At 41.3% G+C, this 21,159-nt stretch overlaps 1 protein-coding gene across 1 annotated transcript; it reads left to right on the top strand.

Moving 5' to 3' along the window:
* The first annotated feature begins 5,870 nt into the window (after positions 1-5,870).
* On the top strand, positions 5,871-7,143 carry LOC143558575 (uncharacterized). Its single transcript, XM_077047391.1, has 2 exons — positions 5,871-6,984; positions 7,087-7,143. Exons 1-2 carry the CDS (start codon positions 5,884-5,886, stop codon positions 7,141-7,143), a joined length of 1,158 nt encoding a protein of 385 aa, XP_076903506.1. The 5' UTR covers positions 5,871-5,883.
* The last annotated feature ends 14,016 nt before the right edge of the window (positions 7,144-21,159 follow it).

Raw genomic sequence — 21,159 nt, forward strand, 5'->3', positions numbered from 1 at the left:
ATAAATTAGTTAAAAAAATATAGTTCAAAACGTATACGACATAGAAAAAGACAATACATAGAGAAGTTAGCATATATTAAGGGTGCATTAAATTTTTATAAAATTTTTAATTATTAAATTTGAATTGAAAATTTGAACAATATAGTGCCATGTGGCATAAAATAGGCCTAACAGATGCCACTTGATACAATTATGTTTTTATTTATTAGTTTAAGAATTAATATATTATGTTTTTCATCAATTACTCGTATAGTAGACAGTCTCAAACTTGTCTACGTACTATATATAATGCATAATCGTTTATCAATAATATTTGGTTTCATATCCGGGTGTTCTTCTTTCCTTAACCAACAATTATAACTATTAGTCTATAGATGTAGGGTAGTAAAACTACCCGTGAATTAAGGAATAGACCTCGCGGGTCTCCAACACAATCCGCGGATTACCATTGAGCATTCGCCAAAGGAACCCGCGGATCACACAAGGGCCCCCACACGTGCAAGGCCCTCATGTGATATGGAAGGGCAGTTATAACAAACTACTTCTAGAAGATTATTCCAACATTCCCTGATAGCGACATCAACCAATAAAAGGACGATAGCTGCACAACCTGGTAACCGTCCCAAACGGAGCCGGGCTGTCACGTCCTATAGACGTGCGACACATGTCCATTCAGGTAGATATGGAATATCTTGAAAGTGGCAACTCCACCAATCACCTTCCCTCGACCTCGGCTATAAATACTCGAATTATCTCCATGAGCTATTCATTCACTCTCACACGATCAGAGCAATTACTGGTATCTCATACTTTATTGCCCACAGTACAGTAGTTATTCTTACGCTGGATGGTGGTTACTGGAAGACCCCCCATCTTGTCCTTACCGTAACGAGACTCACGGTGTTTGTTTTGCAGGGAATCAGCTGGAATCTAATCTTTATTAGGCAGTTAGTACAATCACACTCGAAGAAATATAGATTTGGACTATCCAGTTCAATCTGTGCTTCTTTGTAGTCTATGCTTGGTAAGGACTTAATTAGCCATACAACCATGAGTACGTGGAAACGCAAATTAGGATTAACCAAAGAAAAAAAAAACACAAATCATAATGTCTCAACCACAAGATGAAGCACAAGCTATATATTTGTATCACATCAACTTTATGATGTATTAGGTACTCCCAACTGATGATGCTTAATTATGTGATGGTTACTATAAGCGAAATACATCGCCGTAGTGTACAGTGCATATAGGTCCCTTTATGCTGTGTATGAGAGAGATGGATATTGGATCTTTTTGGTGAAAGTGACATGGGAGTAGGCAAGGAATGGTATTCATTCTTCTTACATATTAGTTTTGTTATATATATATATATATACACTTCTATTATATATATATATATATATATATATATATAGCAGAAGTATAGTTTCAAAATCCTCTTGAGTTGAGAAAAACCATGAAAACCCCATGTAATATCGTTTTTTTTAAATGTAATATATGTTGTTACATTTAATACAAAACATCGAAAACATAAAAAAAAAATGTTTGCTATTTTTTTTAGTAATTTTTATATATGTTTTCAGGAGAGAGAAAATGTAAATAAACTTTTACATTTTTTTTAACTTTAATTGTGTACCACAAAATTTAATTTTTAATTAAAAACATGTGGTTGATAATGGGTTTCTAGAGTTTTCACAACTCAAGTGGGTTTTTATTCTAACCTAACCCTATATATATATATATATATATATATATATATATATGAGAAGTATAAAATGAAACCTCATTAAAGTTGTGAAAACCCTATTTAACATCATTTTTTTTGTTTTACTATATATGCAATATATGTTGTTGCATTTAATACATATTATTGAAAATTTAAAGAAAAAATGTTTTGCTAATTTTTTATAATTTTTTTTACTAATTTATACACTTGTTTTCAAAAGAGAGAAAAAATTATATTTACTTTTACATTTTTATTAACTTTAATTGTGAACCAAAAGACTCAAATTTAATTAAAAATGTATGGTTGAGAATGAGTTTCTAGAGTTTTCACTATTCAAGTAGGTTTTTATTTTAGCCTAGCTAACTCTCTCTCTCTCTCTATGTGTGTGTGTAATGTAATAACTTTTTGAGAATTGAGAACTATGAGAACTATTTTGGACCACAAAAAACTAAAAAATAAAAAAAATCATGAAAAAAAAACACAAAAACAAAAAAAGTAAAAAAACCAAAATTCTTATTTATCATCACGGTTTCTAAAAAAAATTCACGGTTTAAGTAAATTATACATGTATGTATAATATGTCCACATATGTTTTTTTATACATATATGTATAATTTAAGGTAAATGATAGTGTACATATGTGTACATTACATAACTAGAGATCAAATAAAATTATACATATGTGTATAGGTATAATACGAATTAAATTTTTTTATGAAACCAGAATGAAAATATAAGAATCTTGGTTTTTTTTTACTTTTTAAAATTTTCATATTTTTTTGTTTTACAATTTTTTAAATATTTTTTAGAGGTTTTTTTAGTAGTCTAAAATGATTCTCAAAGTTCTCAATTTGCAAAGAGTTCTTTTAGGATACTTACCCTATATATATATGAGAGGGATAATTTAAAAACCTTGTTGAGTTTTAAGAACTTTAAGAACCTCATTATTAACCACACATTTAATTAAATATGTTAGATTATGTGATTGAGATCAAATACGATTAAAAAATTAAATAGAAGAGAGAATAAATATGTGCAAAGATTACACTAATTTAAACGTCCGTTACACCTATGTAAAAAGTCGACTCGTTGCGTAAAAAATTCTATAATTTTTCTACATACATGTAACCTATATATATATATATATATATTATATTATATAAAAAAATTCAAAAAAAAGTGTTAAGTTGAGTTCTTTCGAGTTCTTAAAACTTAAAGTGATTCTCAAAAGAAATCAATTATATATATATATATATATATATATATATATATATATATATGTGTGTGTGTGTGGGGGGGGGGGAAGATTAATATGAAACTAAACACTAACATGAGAACTCTTAAAACCCACTTTTAATTATAGATCTTAAGATTCAATAGTTGAGATTATTTCTTGAATTTGATCACACATTGGATGGTACATTTTTTGTATTATTTTATTGCATGGGGATACAAGGAGAACGTAATTATGGGGAAAAGATGACAAATAACTACAAAAAGCAGCTTTATGATGTGTGCATGGTTTTCTCTCTCCATCTTTATATAATTAGACGTGTTTACATATGTTACATCATTTTACATCTTTTACATGTTTTACATTCAGACGTGTTTTGCATGTTTTGCGCACGTTTACATATTTTACATGCTTTACAATAACCAATAAATGTAAGAAATGAAACAAGTCTAGGTAAAATTATATAATCAGACGTGTTTTACATATGTTACATCGTTTACATGCGTTACAATCAGGCTGTTTTAAATGTTTTACCCATGTTTACATACTACATGCTTTACAACAACCAATAAATGTAAGACACGTAACTAGTCTGGATAAGTACATATGTAAGATGAGATGGGGCACATAATTGAAATACCAATAATACCCTTATGGCATATTTATGAATAAAGGAAAGATTGCATATATGGATAGCCTCTACACCATTCATTTGGGTTTCTAAGGTTCTCAAGATAGCTTAAGGTTTCAAAAATCATTTTTCATATATATTCAAATCAAATTTTGTAATAATTTGGTTAGAGATTAAACAATTTCAAAGGGAAAAATGCTTTTTAAAAGATATGATTTCTTTGTATAGTTATAAATGGACCGAGATGGTAGTTCTTGAATGCTTTATACCTGAAAAAGCATTTTATGTGTTAGAAAATATGTAGTCAAAACTAGATAACCCATGCATTTTATGTCACTTGGCGTTTAGCCAACATTTCAAAATTTTTCAAAAACCTAGTGTAGTGGAAAAATGCACATAACTCTCCTACAATCATTATTTTATTCATCCACTCTCTCTCTCTCTATCTCTCTCTCTCTCACACATACACACACAACTCTACTCAAAATGCTGTCCATTGCAAGTTTCAAAACGCCACCCATAATGCCTGGTGGGGAGGGTATTCCCATGCATTATGGCACCAAAATGCCACCAAAAAAGTCCCCACTACAGATAATCTTATAGTGTGAGAGCCGAGAGGGCGTTAAGGCTCGCCACCTTAGCTGCTGGGGGAACGAAACACTACCACAGAGGGGCGTAAAATGAGCATATGTGTGATATGCAACGGGCTTGATGGAGAGTTATTTGATTTTTTTATTCTTTTAATTATTAATTAATAATATAACCAATCATTTATTTTCACCTCACCCATCATCATATTTCACCCGCCACAACATATGTTCTAGTGTGAAATGTGAATTAAAGCCCTAAACGCTTATGTGGCACCTTAACAACGAACTCATGTTTCACATTTCAAACCCACCATATCGAATGACCTAATTATACTACACATATATTTAAGATGAATGTTGGCGGGTGTGGCCTGCCACCACAATTTTTTTTCATTTGCTCTCCATTAAGTTTGATTAAGTTATGCAAGTTTCATTAAGTTATAAAATCAACCCCACAGCTTTCTTTCATACGATAATCCTTAACTTTTATCAAGTTACACAATCAACCTCACAAATATAATATGGTAGCCCTTAAGTTTCATTAGGTTATTACAAACCCACAACTTTTTAATATGTTAACCCTCAAATTTGATTAAGTTACACAAACAACCCTGTAATTTTAATATGATAGCCCAAGTTTTCAATATTTGTAATTCATGTTGTTTAATATTTTTACACAGCTTTATAATGTTACTCAATTTTCGGTCGCAACACGCAACCCACGTCTAATTACAACTTAAATACCAAATTTTTCTTTCCAATAAAGAAGACAAAAACTATCACATCGATACTTATTTAACTTTATTTGGGAATAAAGAAATACTAGTCTTCTTTTGTCTTTCTCCTGTCAAGCACCCAACTTAGTTTCCACAACAACTGAGATCAACTAGAAAAGCAACCCTAACTCCTAAGTCCTAACCCAACCCAGCCCCACCACCCCTACCCAACCACCATATCACCACCACTGTCTCCCCCCTAAAACTCTCCTCCCGGACCCCCCTCTTACTGTTTCAGAAAAACACACACTCATGGTGGAAGAAGAATTTGAAAGCATGCATGTGTTTGGTCAAGGCACCAAGGATTGCTTTCAGACCAAAAGGTGTTTTGGATTAAATATACCTCTCTCTCACACACAAGTACAAGTCTCTCTCACACACAAAAGAAAATCATACACCTGCTGCTATCAATCACGTGAAGTCGCACAATAAGAGAAGTGCTTCCTATCCACTCACTTAACGATCAAGAAGCTACTCACTACCTTCTCCTCTTCGTCTTCACCAAAATTGCCCAACTTTTACTCAATAAGTTGAGATGTAATTAAAGGTGAAAATGGCTCTTTGTCTCCATTATCAAGTGCCCTCTTTCTTGAACATTAAGAGGGAAAATAGACCTCCTTTTCTCTCACCATCAGTATATATGTCTATAACTCTATGATGACAATAAAAGCATGCTTGCCAGTCTTTCTCAAAGTCCAAATTCTTAATGTTAATGGATATCCCTCTTTCTCTCTCCCTCTTCATGCTTTCTCATACTTGCGTTTAATGTATACCTAAAACTTTGTTTCTTGTAGAGACACAAGCCTTTCATTACCCTTTTCTGAAAAAAAAGGTTTCATTATCAAGCTTTCCTTTTTAGATCTTTAATTGGTCTTAACATCACTATATGTAACTTTCTGGATGCTAGTTAATTAAGAAACAATATGCATCCTTCTTCTATCAACAATGGTTGTATGCCACCAAGTATGCCGTTTTTCGGTAATTACTACAATGACAACAACCATTCAAGAACCCCTCAAGAATTTTACAACACCCAATCTTCTTCTCCCTTCCTCCTTCCATCTCCTATTTACATTCCTTTAGAAGATGAAGCCGTCTTTTGTGAGTTCTTCCAACAACAAGAGTTTTTCCCCAATGATCATAACCACCACAATACAATCATTGTACCACATGAGATACCTAATATGGAATCTACCATGGAAGAATATAGTAGCATCAATGAACAGGTAGTGGCAAACGATCGAGACGATGATTATTGCGAGTTTAATACTCACTTGGAGCCTGAAAATAGCAGTCCAAGGAAGAGAGTTTTCAAAGGAGACCGGCACAGCAAGATTAACACAGCTCGAGGTCCGAGAGATCGAAGGATGAGGCTGTCCCTTGATGTGGCAAAAAAGTTGTTTGGGCTGCAAGACCTGCTTGGTTTCGACAAGGCCAGCAAAACTGTTGATTGGCTCCTAACGAAATCGAAAACCGCCATTCTCGAACTCCTTCCTGGCCAGAGCTGCAGCTTTATGGACGTATCGAACAGCGCGTCTTCTACTTCAGAATGTGAAGTTGTTTCTGGAACTGCTGATAGGCCCTTGGTTATAAAGACTGGAGATGATCAAGCAACTACAAAAACTAAGGTGAAGTCTTCTTGTGGAAGCAGCAAAAAGCAGAAAGAAAAAGTTACCAGAGTCAGGAAGTGTGCTGATTTGCATCATCCTCTTGCTAAAGCAACAAGGGAAAGGGCAAGAGAAAGAGCAAGGGAGAGGACAATTGAAAAGAGAAATAATAAGTATGGTGGTGGTCAAGATTTAAAATTTAAACCATATCTGGATCAACCAATGGATCAAGATGTGAACCCGTTAGGATCTTGGAGTACCTTCCAAGAAAATCAGCATCAGAACATCGGTCATATGAGCTCGAACTTCCAATTCAACCAAGGACTTGTTGGTGATAACTCTTCCTTGTTGATGACAAGCAATTGGACGCCATCCTACCTTTTCGATTACCAGCGTAGTTCTGGAGTAACCCATGAGGTAATAAAGTATTCTAAATTAATACGCGATTCTTAATAGCTGAGCAGTAGATAAACTAGGTTTCTACTCTAACCATCGATCTTCATGTAATTTGTTTTGCAGCATCACTTTGCTGACTTACAAATAAGTGCAAAAGCATGGGAGGGAAACAACAATTAGGTCAGTATGTTCATATTATTACCGTTTTGATCTTTTTTTTTCTCATGGGTGCAAATTGTATGATACGATTAGGCCATGGTTGATCTGCCCTTCCTGATGTTTTCTGGATGTAATATGTTGTCATCTAGATATTATTCCTTATAAATTGTTTTTTGCTTTACATAAATTAATGAATTGGTTCTAAGTGTATGCCATGAGCTGCTTCATTAGTGATTGATGAATATTGTGCTACCGTATAAATATATCTAGCTTTTCTTATATGTATTTGGTTTTCATCTCTCGTGTCCTGGTGTTTGATACTTGAATGCTGAACACAATTCATTAATCCTTGACAAATACTAGTTATTGTCTATGAATGGTGAATTTGTTCGCCAATTGTCTATATATATGTATATCTCCTCTATTTTGAATTCATTCCTAATTTCTGGCTAGTATTGGCTATTATCGGAAAGATTAGTGAGAAGCTAGGAATACAACAAAAGAATGTGACGGAACGGAATACAAATACTTAAGTCGTTACTTTAAAGTCACAAGAAGGAAGATCGAAAATGCCTGATACGTTCTAGCAACGTTTAGATCCAAACGGGAGAAATTTTATTGTGTTATTAAAAGTTGCTTTTAAACATTACAAATGAATCTCTATTTATAGACTCACTTAATTAATTAAGACAACATTAACCAAATACTGATGATTGTGCTAACTGGATCGGATAACTATTCAACCCAAGAGAAAACCTTTCTCTGTACATTGCTGATGAATCTAACCTATAGATGCAAAGTTTTTGTTGAAAGCCAACTCAGGAGTAATTCAATAACATCCAACATACACCAGGCCTGAGTTGTTATTAATTAGAGTGGTGACACAAGATATAGGTATGGCGATTGTTGGCGTATGTGGCAGCAGGTGCCAGCTAAAAACATAAAGGAACTACAACCATACAGAATGTCCTCCGGCGCAACGAGTGGATTGAGTGCGCAATGGTTAACGATACAAGAGTGAAAAGGTTACATTAAAAACCCTAGTAGGTTAAGGTCCATCCATACAATAATAGGGTTGAGTCTGTTTATGCAATAAGTCCTAATCATACCTTTTATCTTATAACTATCAATGGATCAAGTGAAAGTTATGACAAACCGGGAAACCTCCACCAGATTTTGATCAAAGCACCCTGGCGAAGTATAGGGTGAGTATTATTGTTAAGAAGAATTCCGCACAAGTTGAAATATTTTGGTTTTCCTTTTAGGATTTATGGTAAGGCCTCTACTAACTGCCATTCTTGATTAAAGATCACTGCTATATGGAAGAAGATAAGTTTGTTAAAAGATTCATTTGGTAGTGCATGTGGTAGGTTAATCAAATCTTATATATAAAGCATATATGTTTCCAATTCGGTAATGTCTATAATTTAGTTTAGCAGCTAGATCAATAGATACACATATGGGCCAATTTAGTTGTTCATGTCCATTTCTGGGTAATTGTAACACGGGGGCATTTTAATTGTGTGTGTGTTAAGCATTGAAGAGTTTCAATATGCAATATTCTAGTTAGAGGTAAGCTAGTCAAGGGCAGGTTAAAGTTTATGGTTGAACAGCAGATCCACAAGAGGTTTTTATGGGAGTTACTAATAAGACATCCAAATGGGTTTAGAGATATGTGTAAGAAGAAAGTGTGTGTAAAAACGGTGTCTAGATAGTCGGTGCCTTTTTTATTCATCGCATATTGTGCTATAGCGCCCACTACATAAGTCTATATTTTAAGCACTCGTATGTTTTTGCTTAACTGCAAACTTTATTAGAACAGCTCAACCAACAGGAAGAGGGGGAGGGGAGGGGGCAGAGAAAATAAAGCACTAGAGAATAGACAGACACCTAGTCATGATTAAGACACAATATTAGAACACCGTTTAAACAAGCTAACACGGGAGAGTTTCAGGAGACGCACTAATTGGAAATTCAAAAACCAAAATGATATATATTAAACCTCAAAATCACTTTAAAATTACGAAATAAGTTTAAGAACTCCTGATTTCTCTATTTTCTTTTTTCACTTACACCCTTGGTATCTTAAAAGAAAGAATACGGTGCCACTCAATATATATCTATCACATATACACATGCATGTAACACATGCAAAGCACATATTTTCTAATGTCATGTGACACCGGCACTCCCCATGTAGATATGCATTTTGCAATGATTGAGATCCATTGATTGAAAATATACAACCAATTCAATCCAACGACAAGTAACTAATTAGCGGAGTTAATTATATGGGTGCTTTATCTGATTTATTAGGCCATGTTGCATCTATTCTCCTCAATTTGTAAATGAGACATATGCTCTCTACTCTTCATTCGGTTGTAACACGTATGGTAAATAATGTTAATTTTCTGTTAAGTTTTTGTAAAATTACCATTCTACTCTTTATAATTAAAAAACAAAATAAAAAATTAACTAAATCTTAACCCTACCCCGATCTCATCTGTCTGGCCATCTCATTCTTTGAAGTCCATCCCTCCTCCTTAGGCCTGTAAATGAGTAGACGAACATGAACATGAGCATGTTCGTGTTCTGTCATTAACGTTAATATTAACCAATCACGAACACAAACATATCATCAAACACATTTTTCTAGTTCATGTTCGTTCATAGTGAAAGTGGACATGTTTGTGTTCATCCATGTATTTTCGTTTAAACCTAAACGAACAGTTCACGAACGTAAACTAATACAAATAAACATAAACAAGTTAAATGATCATAGTTGAATAAACATAAACGAACGCAAATTGACATAATTGACCGAAAATTAATAAAGCAAACACAAGCGAATATAAGTTAGCATTTATGAACACAAACTCTAGTGAACGATCACGATGATTTAACTAAAAAGGTTAGAAATTTTCATTTAACTTGATGGACAGCATTCCTTCATAAATACAAACTCTAGTGAGTGATCACGATGATTTATTTTTTTCAATAGAAATAGCCAAGTAAATATGTGCATATGTATTCATATCTATATAATTTAAACTAGCCCCTTATATGTTTACGTTTACATAAATATAACTACTTATGCATTTTAAAATTTTAAACAAACATAAATGACAATTAAATATAAACAGGCGTTCATGAAAATGAACGGACAAATTCGTCTACTAAACCTTTGAAGAAACACTAACCGGACCCACGACAGATTACTGGTAACCTGGGGGTTGGATAGCTGTTTCCCACGAGGGGTTAGACCCTTGGAAGATGGTTCTTCTGATAACCTGCAAAACAGACACCGTGAGCTCGTCACTGAGAAGGGGGGGTTCCTCCTTGTGACCACCCTCCGGCGTGAGAATCAGACTAGATTGCTCTTTAAATATAAAAGTATATTAAGAGATTGCTAGAGCAGATATCAGGTATATTATGATGATAATGTGATAATGTAATGTGTTGAGATGATCATACCATTTGGGGTATTTATAGCCGAAGGTAGGTTTTCAAGGAGGTATGGCCGGCTGCAACAGTGTTCCTGTTCATCAACAGTAGCCTACGCACGTGCCCTGCTGGTAGTTGGTGGGTAGGCAGCGGCTGATAGTGACCAGGCCTGCTGTATACTATTCCCTTTCCACCAACTGCCGGCTACGCACGTGGTATGACAGTAGTTGGTGAGTAGGCAGCGGCTAATAGTGATACAGTACAGGAGCATGCTGCTCGCCATACTGTATCAGTGAGCTGTCGTATCTCTGATCAGATCTTTCGCCCATACCTCGTCAGGTACAGTAAAAGATCCTTCAGTATACAGACTGGCTTATTTGGGCGGGAGTATTCCCCCTCCCGCCTCTGTGCGGGATTGCTCCCGGCTTTGCTCATTCCTTCAGGTGACACTGAATGATCGAGAGCTAAGTACCTAGTGCGTGTAGCCATGCTGCGCGGGTGGCCTTCCCTCATGGCTTGTATCCGAGGCTGCGGGAACAGGCGGAGTCCTTCACCATGGGAGGCATTTCCTGCGGGAACAGCTTGCGTACTGCGCGTAAGGACGTCACGTCTCTGAGCATGGTTGGTCCTGCGGATCCAGTTGGTCTTTGCGCAGACGTCCCTGTTTAAGGTGAGTCTTGCGGGACCAACTGGGCTCTGCTGGGACCTACCTCTTCAAGTCCCCCCAGTCCAATGTTCTTCTCATGCGTGTTTAATAAAGTGAGGTGAACTTTTGGACTTGAGCAAAGGGTTTTGAAAAGGGTTTTGTAATGTTTTCCATGGGGATTCTTTCCGCGGAAGTCCTTGTCACTTGCAGAAATGCCCGAGTTTCCTGCTTGGTCTTTGGGTATGATGCGGGTAGGTCTGTAACCTCCTCGCAAGTCAGGAGCATTGAGTCCCAGTTGTATGTATTTTCCATGAGGTTTTGGTAGTTTTGAACATAGTGATCAATTATGTTAAAACCATCAATTCCATCTTGGAACTTCCAACAACGTAGTTCTCGACGTTCCCGCTATGCGGGGATGTTATTTCCGTTTCCGCGTGCATTGCCCAGAAGATCCTTCTTGGTTTCAATTCCCAGCGGAGCGCTAGGTATGTGAAGGGTTTTGCCTTGACACTGTACCTGCGCTCGTCTTACGGTTACTTTACTTCCAAGGTATTCCTGGCGTCAATTCCCTGCGGGTGCTAGGTATGTGGAGGGTTTTGCCTTTACACTGTATCCGCACCCGTCTTGTAGTTACTTGGTTGCCGAGGAATACTTGGCTTCAATTCCCTGCGGGTGCTAGGTATGTGAAGGGTTTTGCCTTTACACTGTACCCGCATCCGTCTTACGGTTACTTGTTTGCCAAGGTTTATTTGGCTTCAATTCCCTGCGGGTGCTAGGTATGTGAAGGGTTTTGCCTTTACACTGTACCCGCATCCGTCTTACGGTTACTTGTTTGCCAAGGTTTATTTGGCTTCAATTCCCTGCGGGTGCTAGGTATGTGAAGGGTTTTGCCTTTACACTGTACCCGCATCTGTCTTACGGTTACTTGTTTGCCAAGGTTTATTTGGCTTCAATTCCCTGCGGGTGCTAGGTATGTGAAGGGTTTTGCCTTTACACTGTACCCGCATCCGTCTTACGGTTACTTGTTTGCCAAGGGGTAAAGGGGTATTTTCCCGCTTACTTTTTAATATTTTCGAATTTTGAATTTTGAAATTCGAAGAGTTGGTGAAAAGATCAGAACAGTCCAAACCTCTGAAACGTCGTGCGACGGTTTCTTCTGACTGTGTCAGGACGTGCAGGAAGTTATGGTGACGTGACAGAACATGGTCATTCCAGTCGCTTTTTCAGGCGCGTGGGCGCGATTTTTCGGGCGCGTGGCCGCGAAATTACTGGCACACGTCCTTTCCACAGCTGTTGCCAGCTTGCTTTTTGCCACGTGTCATAGTTTCATTGCACATTCGATTTCTCTCTCCTCCGCATTAAATTCACCGCATTAATTGCGATTACTATATAAAGGGGGAGAGGGTTATTTGCAATTCACACTTTTCACTTCTTCTCTTCATCTTTAAGGCGATTTCCGGCGAATACTCTTTTATTCAATCGAGCATTCTCTCGAAATCGTTCTCTTCTTCCTCTTCAAGATGTCTTCTCGTGATGCTGAGGCTATAGCTGACGACAGGGGTACTGCTGGCGAGTGCCAGTGTGCTCTGCCCGGCGATCAGTACCGGTATGTTGTCAGGAAGTTCATGCTCGATCATCTCGAGCCTGAGTTTCCTGAATCCCACCAGACCGTGTACGATGCCCCCAGAGGCAAGATCGGGGTTTATGCTGCATTTTTTGTCTATGGGAATCTTAGATTTCCATTGACTAAATTTGTTTACCGTGTCCTTGAGAGGCACGGTGTTCATTTGACCGAGCTGCACCCCATGGCGATCTCCAAGATTCGCCATTTTGAGTGGGTGTGCCGGATTTTGGGATCGAGCCCCATGTGGACCGCCTGATGACCTTCTATACCTGGAGGTGCATCCAGGGGTGGTACACCCTGACGACCCGTATTAAGGGTCTGAAGATTTGCGACACCGAGCGCAGTCTTCGCGCGTGGAAGCAGGAATTCTTCTATATTTCTGCCCGCGCCATCCCCCTTGCCATGAAGTTTAAAAATGGCCAAGCGATACCGAGCCTTCACGCCCCCAATTACCAGGAGGCGGAATGGTTTTCGAAGATATCCCGGGTCCAATCTCCGGTTTACCGGTTTGCGGAATCCGGGATGGTTATGTTAGGGATGAGCCGGGTGTGGAAAGATGCGTCTCAGGTTCCCATCCTTCTCGAATACGGTTTGAACTCTATTCCCTATGGTATGTCTTGTCTTTCTTTTTGATACAAGTTTGTCTTCTAACTGTTTCTTTTCTCAGAGGGAAATAATTTGGAGTCGCTTCTGTTCCCGCGGGAAACCGACGGTCCCGCGCGGATGGGTACTTGTGCTCTGGACGAGGGCGAGTTGCCCATCCTGGAGCAAACGGCGGATCGTTTTGTGGAGGTCTATCCGCTGGGCCACGAGATCCTGAGCCACCGGCGGCCAGGTAAGGCGATATTCTTTCCTCAACCCCTTAATGCTGTACCCGCTGTTGGAATTCTTGACCTGTCTTCTTCTGAGGAATCCTCAGATGCTCCTCCACTGGTGCGGAAGAAGAAAGCTGCTGCCGGCGGGAAAGGGAAGGAGAAGGCCTCCACGGCTGGTCCGGTGGTTCTCTCTGACTCGGAGTCAGATAGTGAAGAGGTTGCGGGGAAGCCCGGTGGTGAGAAGACCACTGTTCCGGAGGCTACGACCGTTACCTCCGGAGAACCAACGAAGACGACGGTGACCGGTACCAAGAGGCCGGCTCCATCGGGTTCCTCCCCGCCCGTCCGTACGTTCAGGGTCAAGAAAACCCGTAAGTACAATTATAATGTCTTTGCAGATTTATTACCTCATAAATTTATCTAACACTTTCTTCTTTGTGCAGGCGTGGGTGTTGACGCATTCCGGGGTGAAGCGCAGGGGAGTATCTCCCCGCCAATGACGGTAGGCTCGGTCAGCCTTCCTGAGGCGTCGACCCAGGCGCCTGCGCCTGCATCCGCTGGTCCAGTTGCTCATTCCTTTGAGCCAACTGTTCCGGCAGAGATGACGTCACCGCCGGCTGTGAGTGCGATTTTTACAGCATCCTTCACAGAGCCGGCGGTTACTGCTGCTGCTTACAAGGCGGCGACCACGGCGGCGACCACAACGGCGACCACGGCGGCTGCCACCATGCCCGCGCCACCGGCACCGATGGCCGGACCATCAGGTACGCGCAGGGCTTCCCGCCGATCTTTGCCACCTTCCCGTCTGCCTGACCTGTTGGATGGATTTCCTTTAGGTTCAGGTGATGGGTTTGGCGGCTATCGGCCTGTCATTGACTCTACAGGTGCGTAGGGTTCCTTTCTTTTTCCCTTATGTTTTTTATCATCTTTTCCTTACTGCTTTTGTTTCTTTTGCAGTGTCGGATTCCAATGAAGTGTATGTTCCTCGATGGAACATACGCCGAGGAACAACCCTTCGCACACATGTGGAGTGCGTGGACTGGGCTCGCCACGCTGCTCCTCCGGGTGCGTTGGGGGAAGCCATGGTTAGCTACCAGGAGGGTAGGCTAACTAATGAGCTTCGGGTTCTCCAGGCCCGGATGCAGCCGCGCGTCGAGCTGCTTTGTCGTGAAAACGACAAGTTGAAAGCAGCTCGCGCCAAGGACATATCTGAGGCGCGTGCTCTTCGGGAGGAGAACCAACAGCTGGCGGCAGCTGCCGCCGACAAGGAGAAGGCCTTCAAGGCCCTCGAGGTTGAAGTTCAGGCGCGACTCGAGGCCCGCTCCAAGGCTGCCCAAGCTGTGAATGAACAGCTTCGGCTGGCCAGGGAGACTGCGCGAAACGCAACCGAGAGGGCTGCCAAGGCTGAAGCCGTTGCTGAGCCTTTGCGTGTGGAGAATGAGGAGCTCAAGGCCAAATTAGAGGCTCTCCAACGCGCTCATGATGCCTTGGCAATGGAAGATGCCAAGAAACTCCAGGAAATCCTGGACCAGAGGGGGGTGCTTGACCACACCGAGCGGAAACTTAAGGGCGTCGAAGAGGCTGCCGCAAAGGAAGTTTTACTTGCCAACCTTAACAAGAGCGAAGCCGAACGCGCCCATAACGAAGCTCAAGCTGCCCTCCAATGGCTTCTTCGAGAAGCGTTGCCTCAGGTATGTTTAGTTTTATCTTCACGCTTTTCTTTTGTAAGAAAAGGTTCTAATACTTGTGTTTTCTTTGTAGGTTGTGCGTCGGGTCTTTTCAGAGACCTCTTACGATGATGCTATGACCGCAGCCCTCAACGCTTCTCATGAGGATGGGGAAAAGGCCGGCTTCTTGCTTGGTCTAGGGTTTGTTGAGAAAGGCGTCCCGCCTTCCAACTTCCCTTTGTTCAATGTGGATACCGAAGCCATTTATGACCAAGCATTGAACCAATACGCCGCCTTCCCGCATCCAGTGGTGGAGAAGGTGGACGAAGTAGCTGCTGCTGATGATGGGTTAGCTGTCCTCAAAGCGTTCCTCGAACCACCCCGTTCTTCTGACGGAGCGGGTCCAAGTGGAAGCGGCCCTGAAGCTTGATCCTGAAGATCCCTTCCCATTGCTAAGATAGACTTGTATAGTTTTTTTTTTTTTTTTCTTTTAGGCGGGTAGTTACCCGGCCATTCTTGTAATATATTCTTGAAATATTAATCTTTTTGCGTATAAGATTGTTATTTCCTTCTTTGGGTTCCTTGCTTTATAAACTTATGACTTGCATACTTAGTTTAAATTAGCAATTTTCCAAGTGTTTAGAATAAGAACCTTTGAACGTGGTTGATAATGGGTTAAAGTTTTGCTTCCTCCTTCGTGATTGTGCGGGTAGAACCGTCACTTGCACTTGGTAGGATGGCTAAACTTTAACCTTCATCTGACCTGCGTGTAGGTTTTCCTTATCTTTTGAGGATAAGTGAACCTTTGAACGTGGTTGATAGTAGGTGTGAAGTTTTGCTTCCTCTTTCGTGATTGTGCGGGTAGAACCGTCACTTGCACTTAGTAGGATGGCAAAACTTTACCCATATCTGACCTGCGTGTAGGTTTTTCTCATCTTTTGAGGATAAGTGAACCTTTGAACGTGGTTGATAGTAGGTGTGAAGTTTTGCTTCCTCTTTCATGATTGTGCGGGTAGAACCGTCACTTGCACTTAGTAGGATGGCAAAACTTTACCCATATCTGACCTGCGTGTAGGTTTTTCTTACCTTTTGAGGATAAGTGAACCTTTGAACGTGGTTGATAGTAGGTGTGAAGTTTTGCTTCCTCTTTCGTGATTGTGCGGGTAGAACCGTCACTTGCACTTAGTAGGATGGCAAAACTTTACCCTTATCTGACCTGCGTGTAGGTTTTCCTTATCCTTTTTAAGAATTTTGTTTTGAACCGTTCGACGCGCGGTTGTCGATAGGTTAGTGTTCATTTTCCTTTCATGATTCATGCGGATAGACCGGCACTTTCATTTAATGGGATAATTGAACTCTTCTCCTTCAACTGACTCTGCGTGAAGGTTTGCCACGTTATTGGGTTCGTGCGGGTAAGACCGCCTTCCCACGCAACGACTTCACGTAATGTGAATGCCGTCACCAGTGTTGGATAGTTTAACCGTTCGACGCGCGGTTGTTGATAGGTTATTATTCAGTTTCCTTAATGATTCATGCGGATATACCGGCACTTTCATTTTTGGGTGCTGAACTTTTTCCCCTTCAACTGACCTGCGTGAAGGTTTGTCACGTTGCTGGGTTCGTGCGGGTAGGACCGCCTTCCCATGCAATGACGACGTAATTATGCGGTGAAAACCGGCATATTAGTTCAGAAAAGTATAAATGTAAAATCATCAGCTTCGGTGTTCTTAAAGAGAATCATTTCCATTAGAAGTGGCTCTTGGCCTTTTCTTTACAAATTGGAATTGATTTACATGCAGACTGTGTAAATGAGCTCCCTTCCATGATGGGAGTGCCATCGAGCCGATACGCACCTGGTTCGGGATCTCGTTCTTTACGCAGAATGTAGTCTCGATTTTGAAGCTGGAATTGATTCGTGTTTTCCCCAGCTGGGGTTCTATACGCACTCGCCTGCTCAGCCTTTATTACGCCACGAGGTGCGCGAGCGTCCCATCTCTGACAAATGCTTCGACCATATCTTTTACATCTATGCATTCTTCAGTGTTATGGCCCTTTGTCTTGTGAAAGTCACAGTATTTGCTCCGATCAGCATCGTGACGATGTCGGATTATTGGAGGCTTTGGCCATGGGAGCTCTTCAGTGGCGAATATCTCAGTGACGCTTTTGGTGAGTGGCGTCCATCTGGAGTTCCGGTGCGACTGTACATTATCCCTTCCGCCCAACCGATGTTGCAAGCCGGATGAGGTGTCAAAGTTTACCCTTGACTGCCAAATGCCTAGCTTTCGTTTTTTATTTAGTCGGGCGGTGAGGACGTTGTCTTCTCTCGTCCTCTGGGTGTAGAGGTTTGTGCTCTGTGGGAGATCTCTACCCAGTTGCTTCTCTGTTTCCGCATAGCGTTTTGCTGCTGTCATGATGCCATCCCATGTGGATGGCATGCCATCTTTACCCGTTAGGGTGCGGATGAGCTCTGGGTCATGTGCGCCCTGGATGAAGGCAGCGCGAACAAGATCTTCGCTGATATTGCCCAAACTTAGCTTCTTTGAGTTGAAGCGAGTGATGAAGTTTGGCAGAGATTCATCTTCCTCTCGTATGCATTTGAGGATTGTCCATTGCTCCTCGGTATACTTTCGTTGCTGGCTGAAGTGTTGGCTAAACTTCTGTTGGAAGTCTGCCCAGTCGTAGATGTGGTTGACCGGTAGACGATCGAACCATGCCCTAGCAGCCCCAACCAGCGTCATTTGGAACATGTAACACCACGTGGGTTCCGTCCAATTGCTGACGGTTGCCCCTGCTATGAACCTGTTCAAATGATCGTCTGGATCAGATATACCGTCATATGTGCCTATGTTGGGCATTTGTTTGGCACTCTTTGGGGCGATTGCTTCAGCAATGTCCCTTGCAAATTTGGACGTTCCTGCATTTGCAATGTTTGGTCTGAACGTTTTAGAGAAGTCTCGTGGACTTCCACCTGTGCTTTTTGGTTTGAAGGCTTGTCCAAAATGCCTTTTCGGTTGGGATTCCGTTTCCTTACGCTTCCCTTTTGCCCTATGGCGAGGGTTCGCGTCGGAGTCGGAATCCTCCGAGTCATCCTCCCAGTATTCGAATTCGTCGGCCTGTTGCACGGAACGCAAGCGTTCGTCCAACTCAGCCTGGAATTCCTTTTGTCGTGCCTCCGCCCATGCCTTAACTTCATCGAGAGTCTGGCGGGGGGGTCTTCGTTTCTCAAACTGGGTATCGGTGGATCCCAGTAGGCGATCATTTACTGCACTTGCCCCAGCTTTGGTAAGTGGGGTAGTGTTCGTAAAATTTACTTCACTTGCCCCGGCTTCGGTAGCCGGGGTAGTGTTCGTAAAAACTGTGTTGCCGGTGTTCATCCCAGTAGCTGGGGTTGTGGTTACCGGAATTTCTCTAACCATCTTTGTAGAAGTTTGAAAAAACTGGAGAAAAATAAAGTTCTAGCTTTATGCACGGATGGCGCCAATGAAGAAACACTAACCGGACCCACGACAGATTACTGGTAACCTGGGGGTTGGATAGCTGTTTCCCACGAGGGGTTAGACCCTTGGAAGATGGTTCTTCTGATAACCTGCAAAACAGACACCGTGAGCTCGTCACTGAGAAGGGGGGGTTCCTCCTTGTGACCACCCTCCGGCGTGAGAATCAGACTAGATTGCTCTTTAAATATAAAAGTATATTAAGAGATTGCTAGAGCAGATATCAGGTATATTATGATGATAATGTGATAATGTAATGTGTTGAGATGATCATACCATTTGGGGTATTTATAGCCGAAGGTAGGTTTTCAAGGAGGTATGGCCGGCTGCAACAGTGTTCCTGTTCATCAACAGTAGCCTACGCACGTGCCCTGCTGGTAGTTGGTGGGTAGGCAGCGGCTGATAGTGACCAGGCCTGCTGTATACTATTCCCTTTCCACCAACTGCCGGCTACGCACGTGGTATGACAGTAGTTGGTGAGTAGGCAGCGGCTAATAGTGATACAGTACAGGAGCATGCTGCTCGCCATACTGTATCAGTGAGCTGTCGTATCTCTGATCAGATCTTTCGCCCATACCTCGTCAGGTACAGTAAAAGATCCTTCAGTATACAGACTGGCTTATTTGGGCGGGAGTATTCCCCCTCCCGCCTCTGTGCGGGATTGCTCCCGGCTTTGCTCATTCCTTCAGGTGACACTGAATGATCGAGAGCTAAGTACCTAGTGCGTGTAGCCATGCTGCGCGGGTGGCCTTCCCTCATGGCTTGTATCCGAGGCTGCGGGAACAGGCGGAGTCCTTCACCATGGGAGGCATTTCCTGCGGGAACAGCTTGCGTACTGCGCGTAAGGACGTCACGTCTCTGAGCATGGTTGGTCCTGCGGATCCAGTTGGTCTTTGCGCAGACGTCCCTGTTTAAGGTGAGTCTTGCGGGACCAACTGGGCTCTGCTGGGACCTACCTCTTCATGAAAATGACAATTAAATATAAACAGGCGTTCATGAAAATGAACGGACAAATTCGTCTACTAAACCTTAATTATTTTCATCAACTAAAACTTAATTTTTTTGTCCTAACTTGATTAACTGGTCAAACCTTTGAGAAATTGGGTTTGGTTTGGGTTATTGCTTAAACTTAATTATTTTCATCTACTAAACAAGTTAGACACCAGCGTAGTTGGCTGGTGCATTGTTGTTAAACAATGTGAACCGACATTGGGCGCGGGTTCGATTCCTCCTGCCCAATTTTATCAGCTTTTTTTATATTTTCTTTATTTTCTTTCTATTTTCTTTATCTTTGAAGCTTTATATATATATATATATGTGTGTGTGTGTGTGTGTGTTAGGTCCCGTTTTGTATGTTTTATGTGACATCTGACCTGATCCGACCCGACCCAGGTACCCGTTTCTCTGACCCGATCTCTTTCTTTTATGATTTAATATTTATTTATACTTATATTTTACTTTTAATAATAATAATATATTTTCCTTCCCGCCTTTTTCTCTCTCTTTCTTTCCGCCGTCCCCTCCCCCTTCCTTCTCTCTTTCCGCCTTCTTTTCCCTCTTGTCGCCGTCCCGCCCTTAAGCCTTGTTTCCAACTCTTTGCTTGTCCTTTGGTCCTTCCCGCCTAAGGATGTCTGCAGCTCCACGCGCCAGACTCCTTACATGGAAGCCTGCGTGAAGACATCTTGTTCCTGCGATGCGTGAAGAGAACTCTTCTCGCAGCGCGCTAAGAATGCATGTTCTTCCCGCAATGCGCTAAGAATGTATGTTCTTCCCGCGATGCGCTTAGAATTCTAGTTCACACAGCACGCTAAGGATGTGATTCTTCCCGCAGTGCGCTAAGGATTGTTGTGTCAGCCTTCGCGCTCGCGCACTCAGCCTTCCCGCGCTTAACTCTTGTATCTTCTGTTTAAATCTAGCCGTTTGCTTTTGTGTTGTCTTATCTTTTGAGCTGTTGACCTAATCTGCTTTATGTCTGAATAGTTACTTTCGGCGCAGCATGCGTACCAACCCCCATTGGTTGGTAGAAAAAGTGACTGACATTATCTTTTGAGATCTGCTTTTGCCATGCTTGACCAGTACCTTTATCTGATCCGCCCATGCTTTTTACTGTTCCCTGTCAGCTTTATCTTGCCCCCTGCAGCTGCCATATCTTTTGATATCTTTACTTTTCAGAACTTTTTACCGTTGATATCTTTACTTTTACTTTTTGAGATCTTTTCCCCTTTTTCTAGGGTTTGTGTCTCCTAGGGTTTTCCTATAAATAATAATAATATTTTCATAACACATCACACACAAACACTTAATCTCTCCTGTTCTCTTGCTCCTTGCTCTCTCTGCCGTCTTCCTC

This window comes from Bidens hawaiensis, unplaced genomic scaffold (genome assembly GCF_021521415.1).
Source record: "Bidens hawaiensis isolate Kalapana, Puna unplaced genomic scaffold, B.hawaiensis_p1.1 tig00019558_1, whole genome shotgun sequence".
In the NCBI taxonomy this organism is placed as follows: Eukaryota; Viridiplantae; Streptophyta; class Magnoliopsida; order Asterales; family Asteraceae; genus Bidens; species Bidens hawaiensis.

Coding starts and splice junctions, on each gene's coding strand:
- LOC143558575 (XM_077047391.1), top strand. CDS start 5,884: ATGCATCCTTCTTCTATCAACAATGGTTGTATGCCACCAAGTATGCCG. Junction 6,985..7,086: donor GTTCTGGAGTAACCCATGAG/GTAATAAAGTAT, acceptor TTTGTTTTGCAG/CATCACTTTGCTGACTTACA.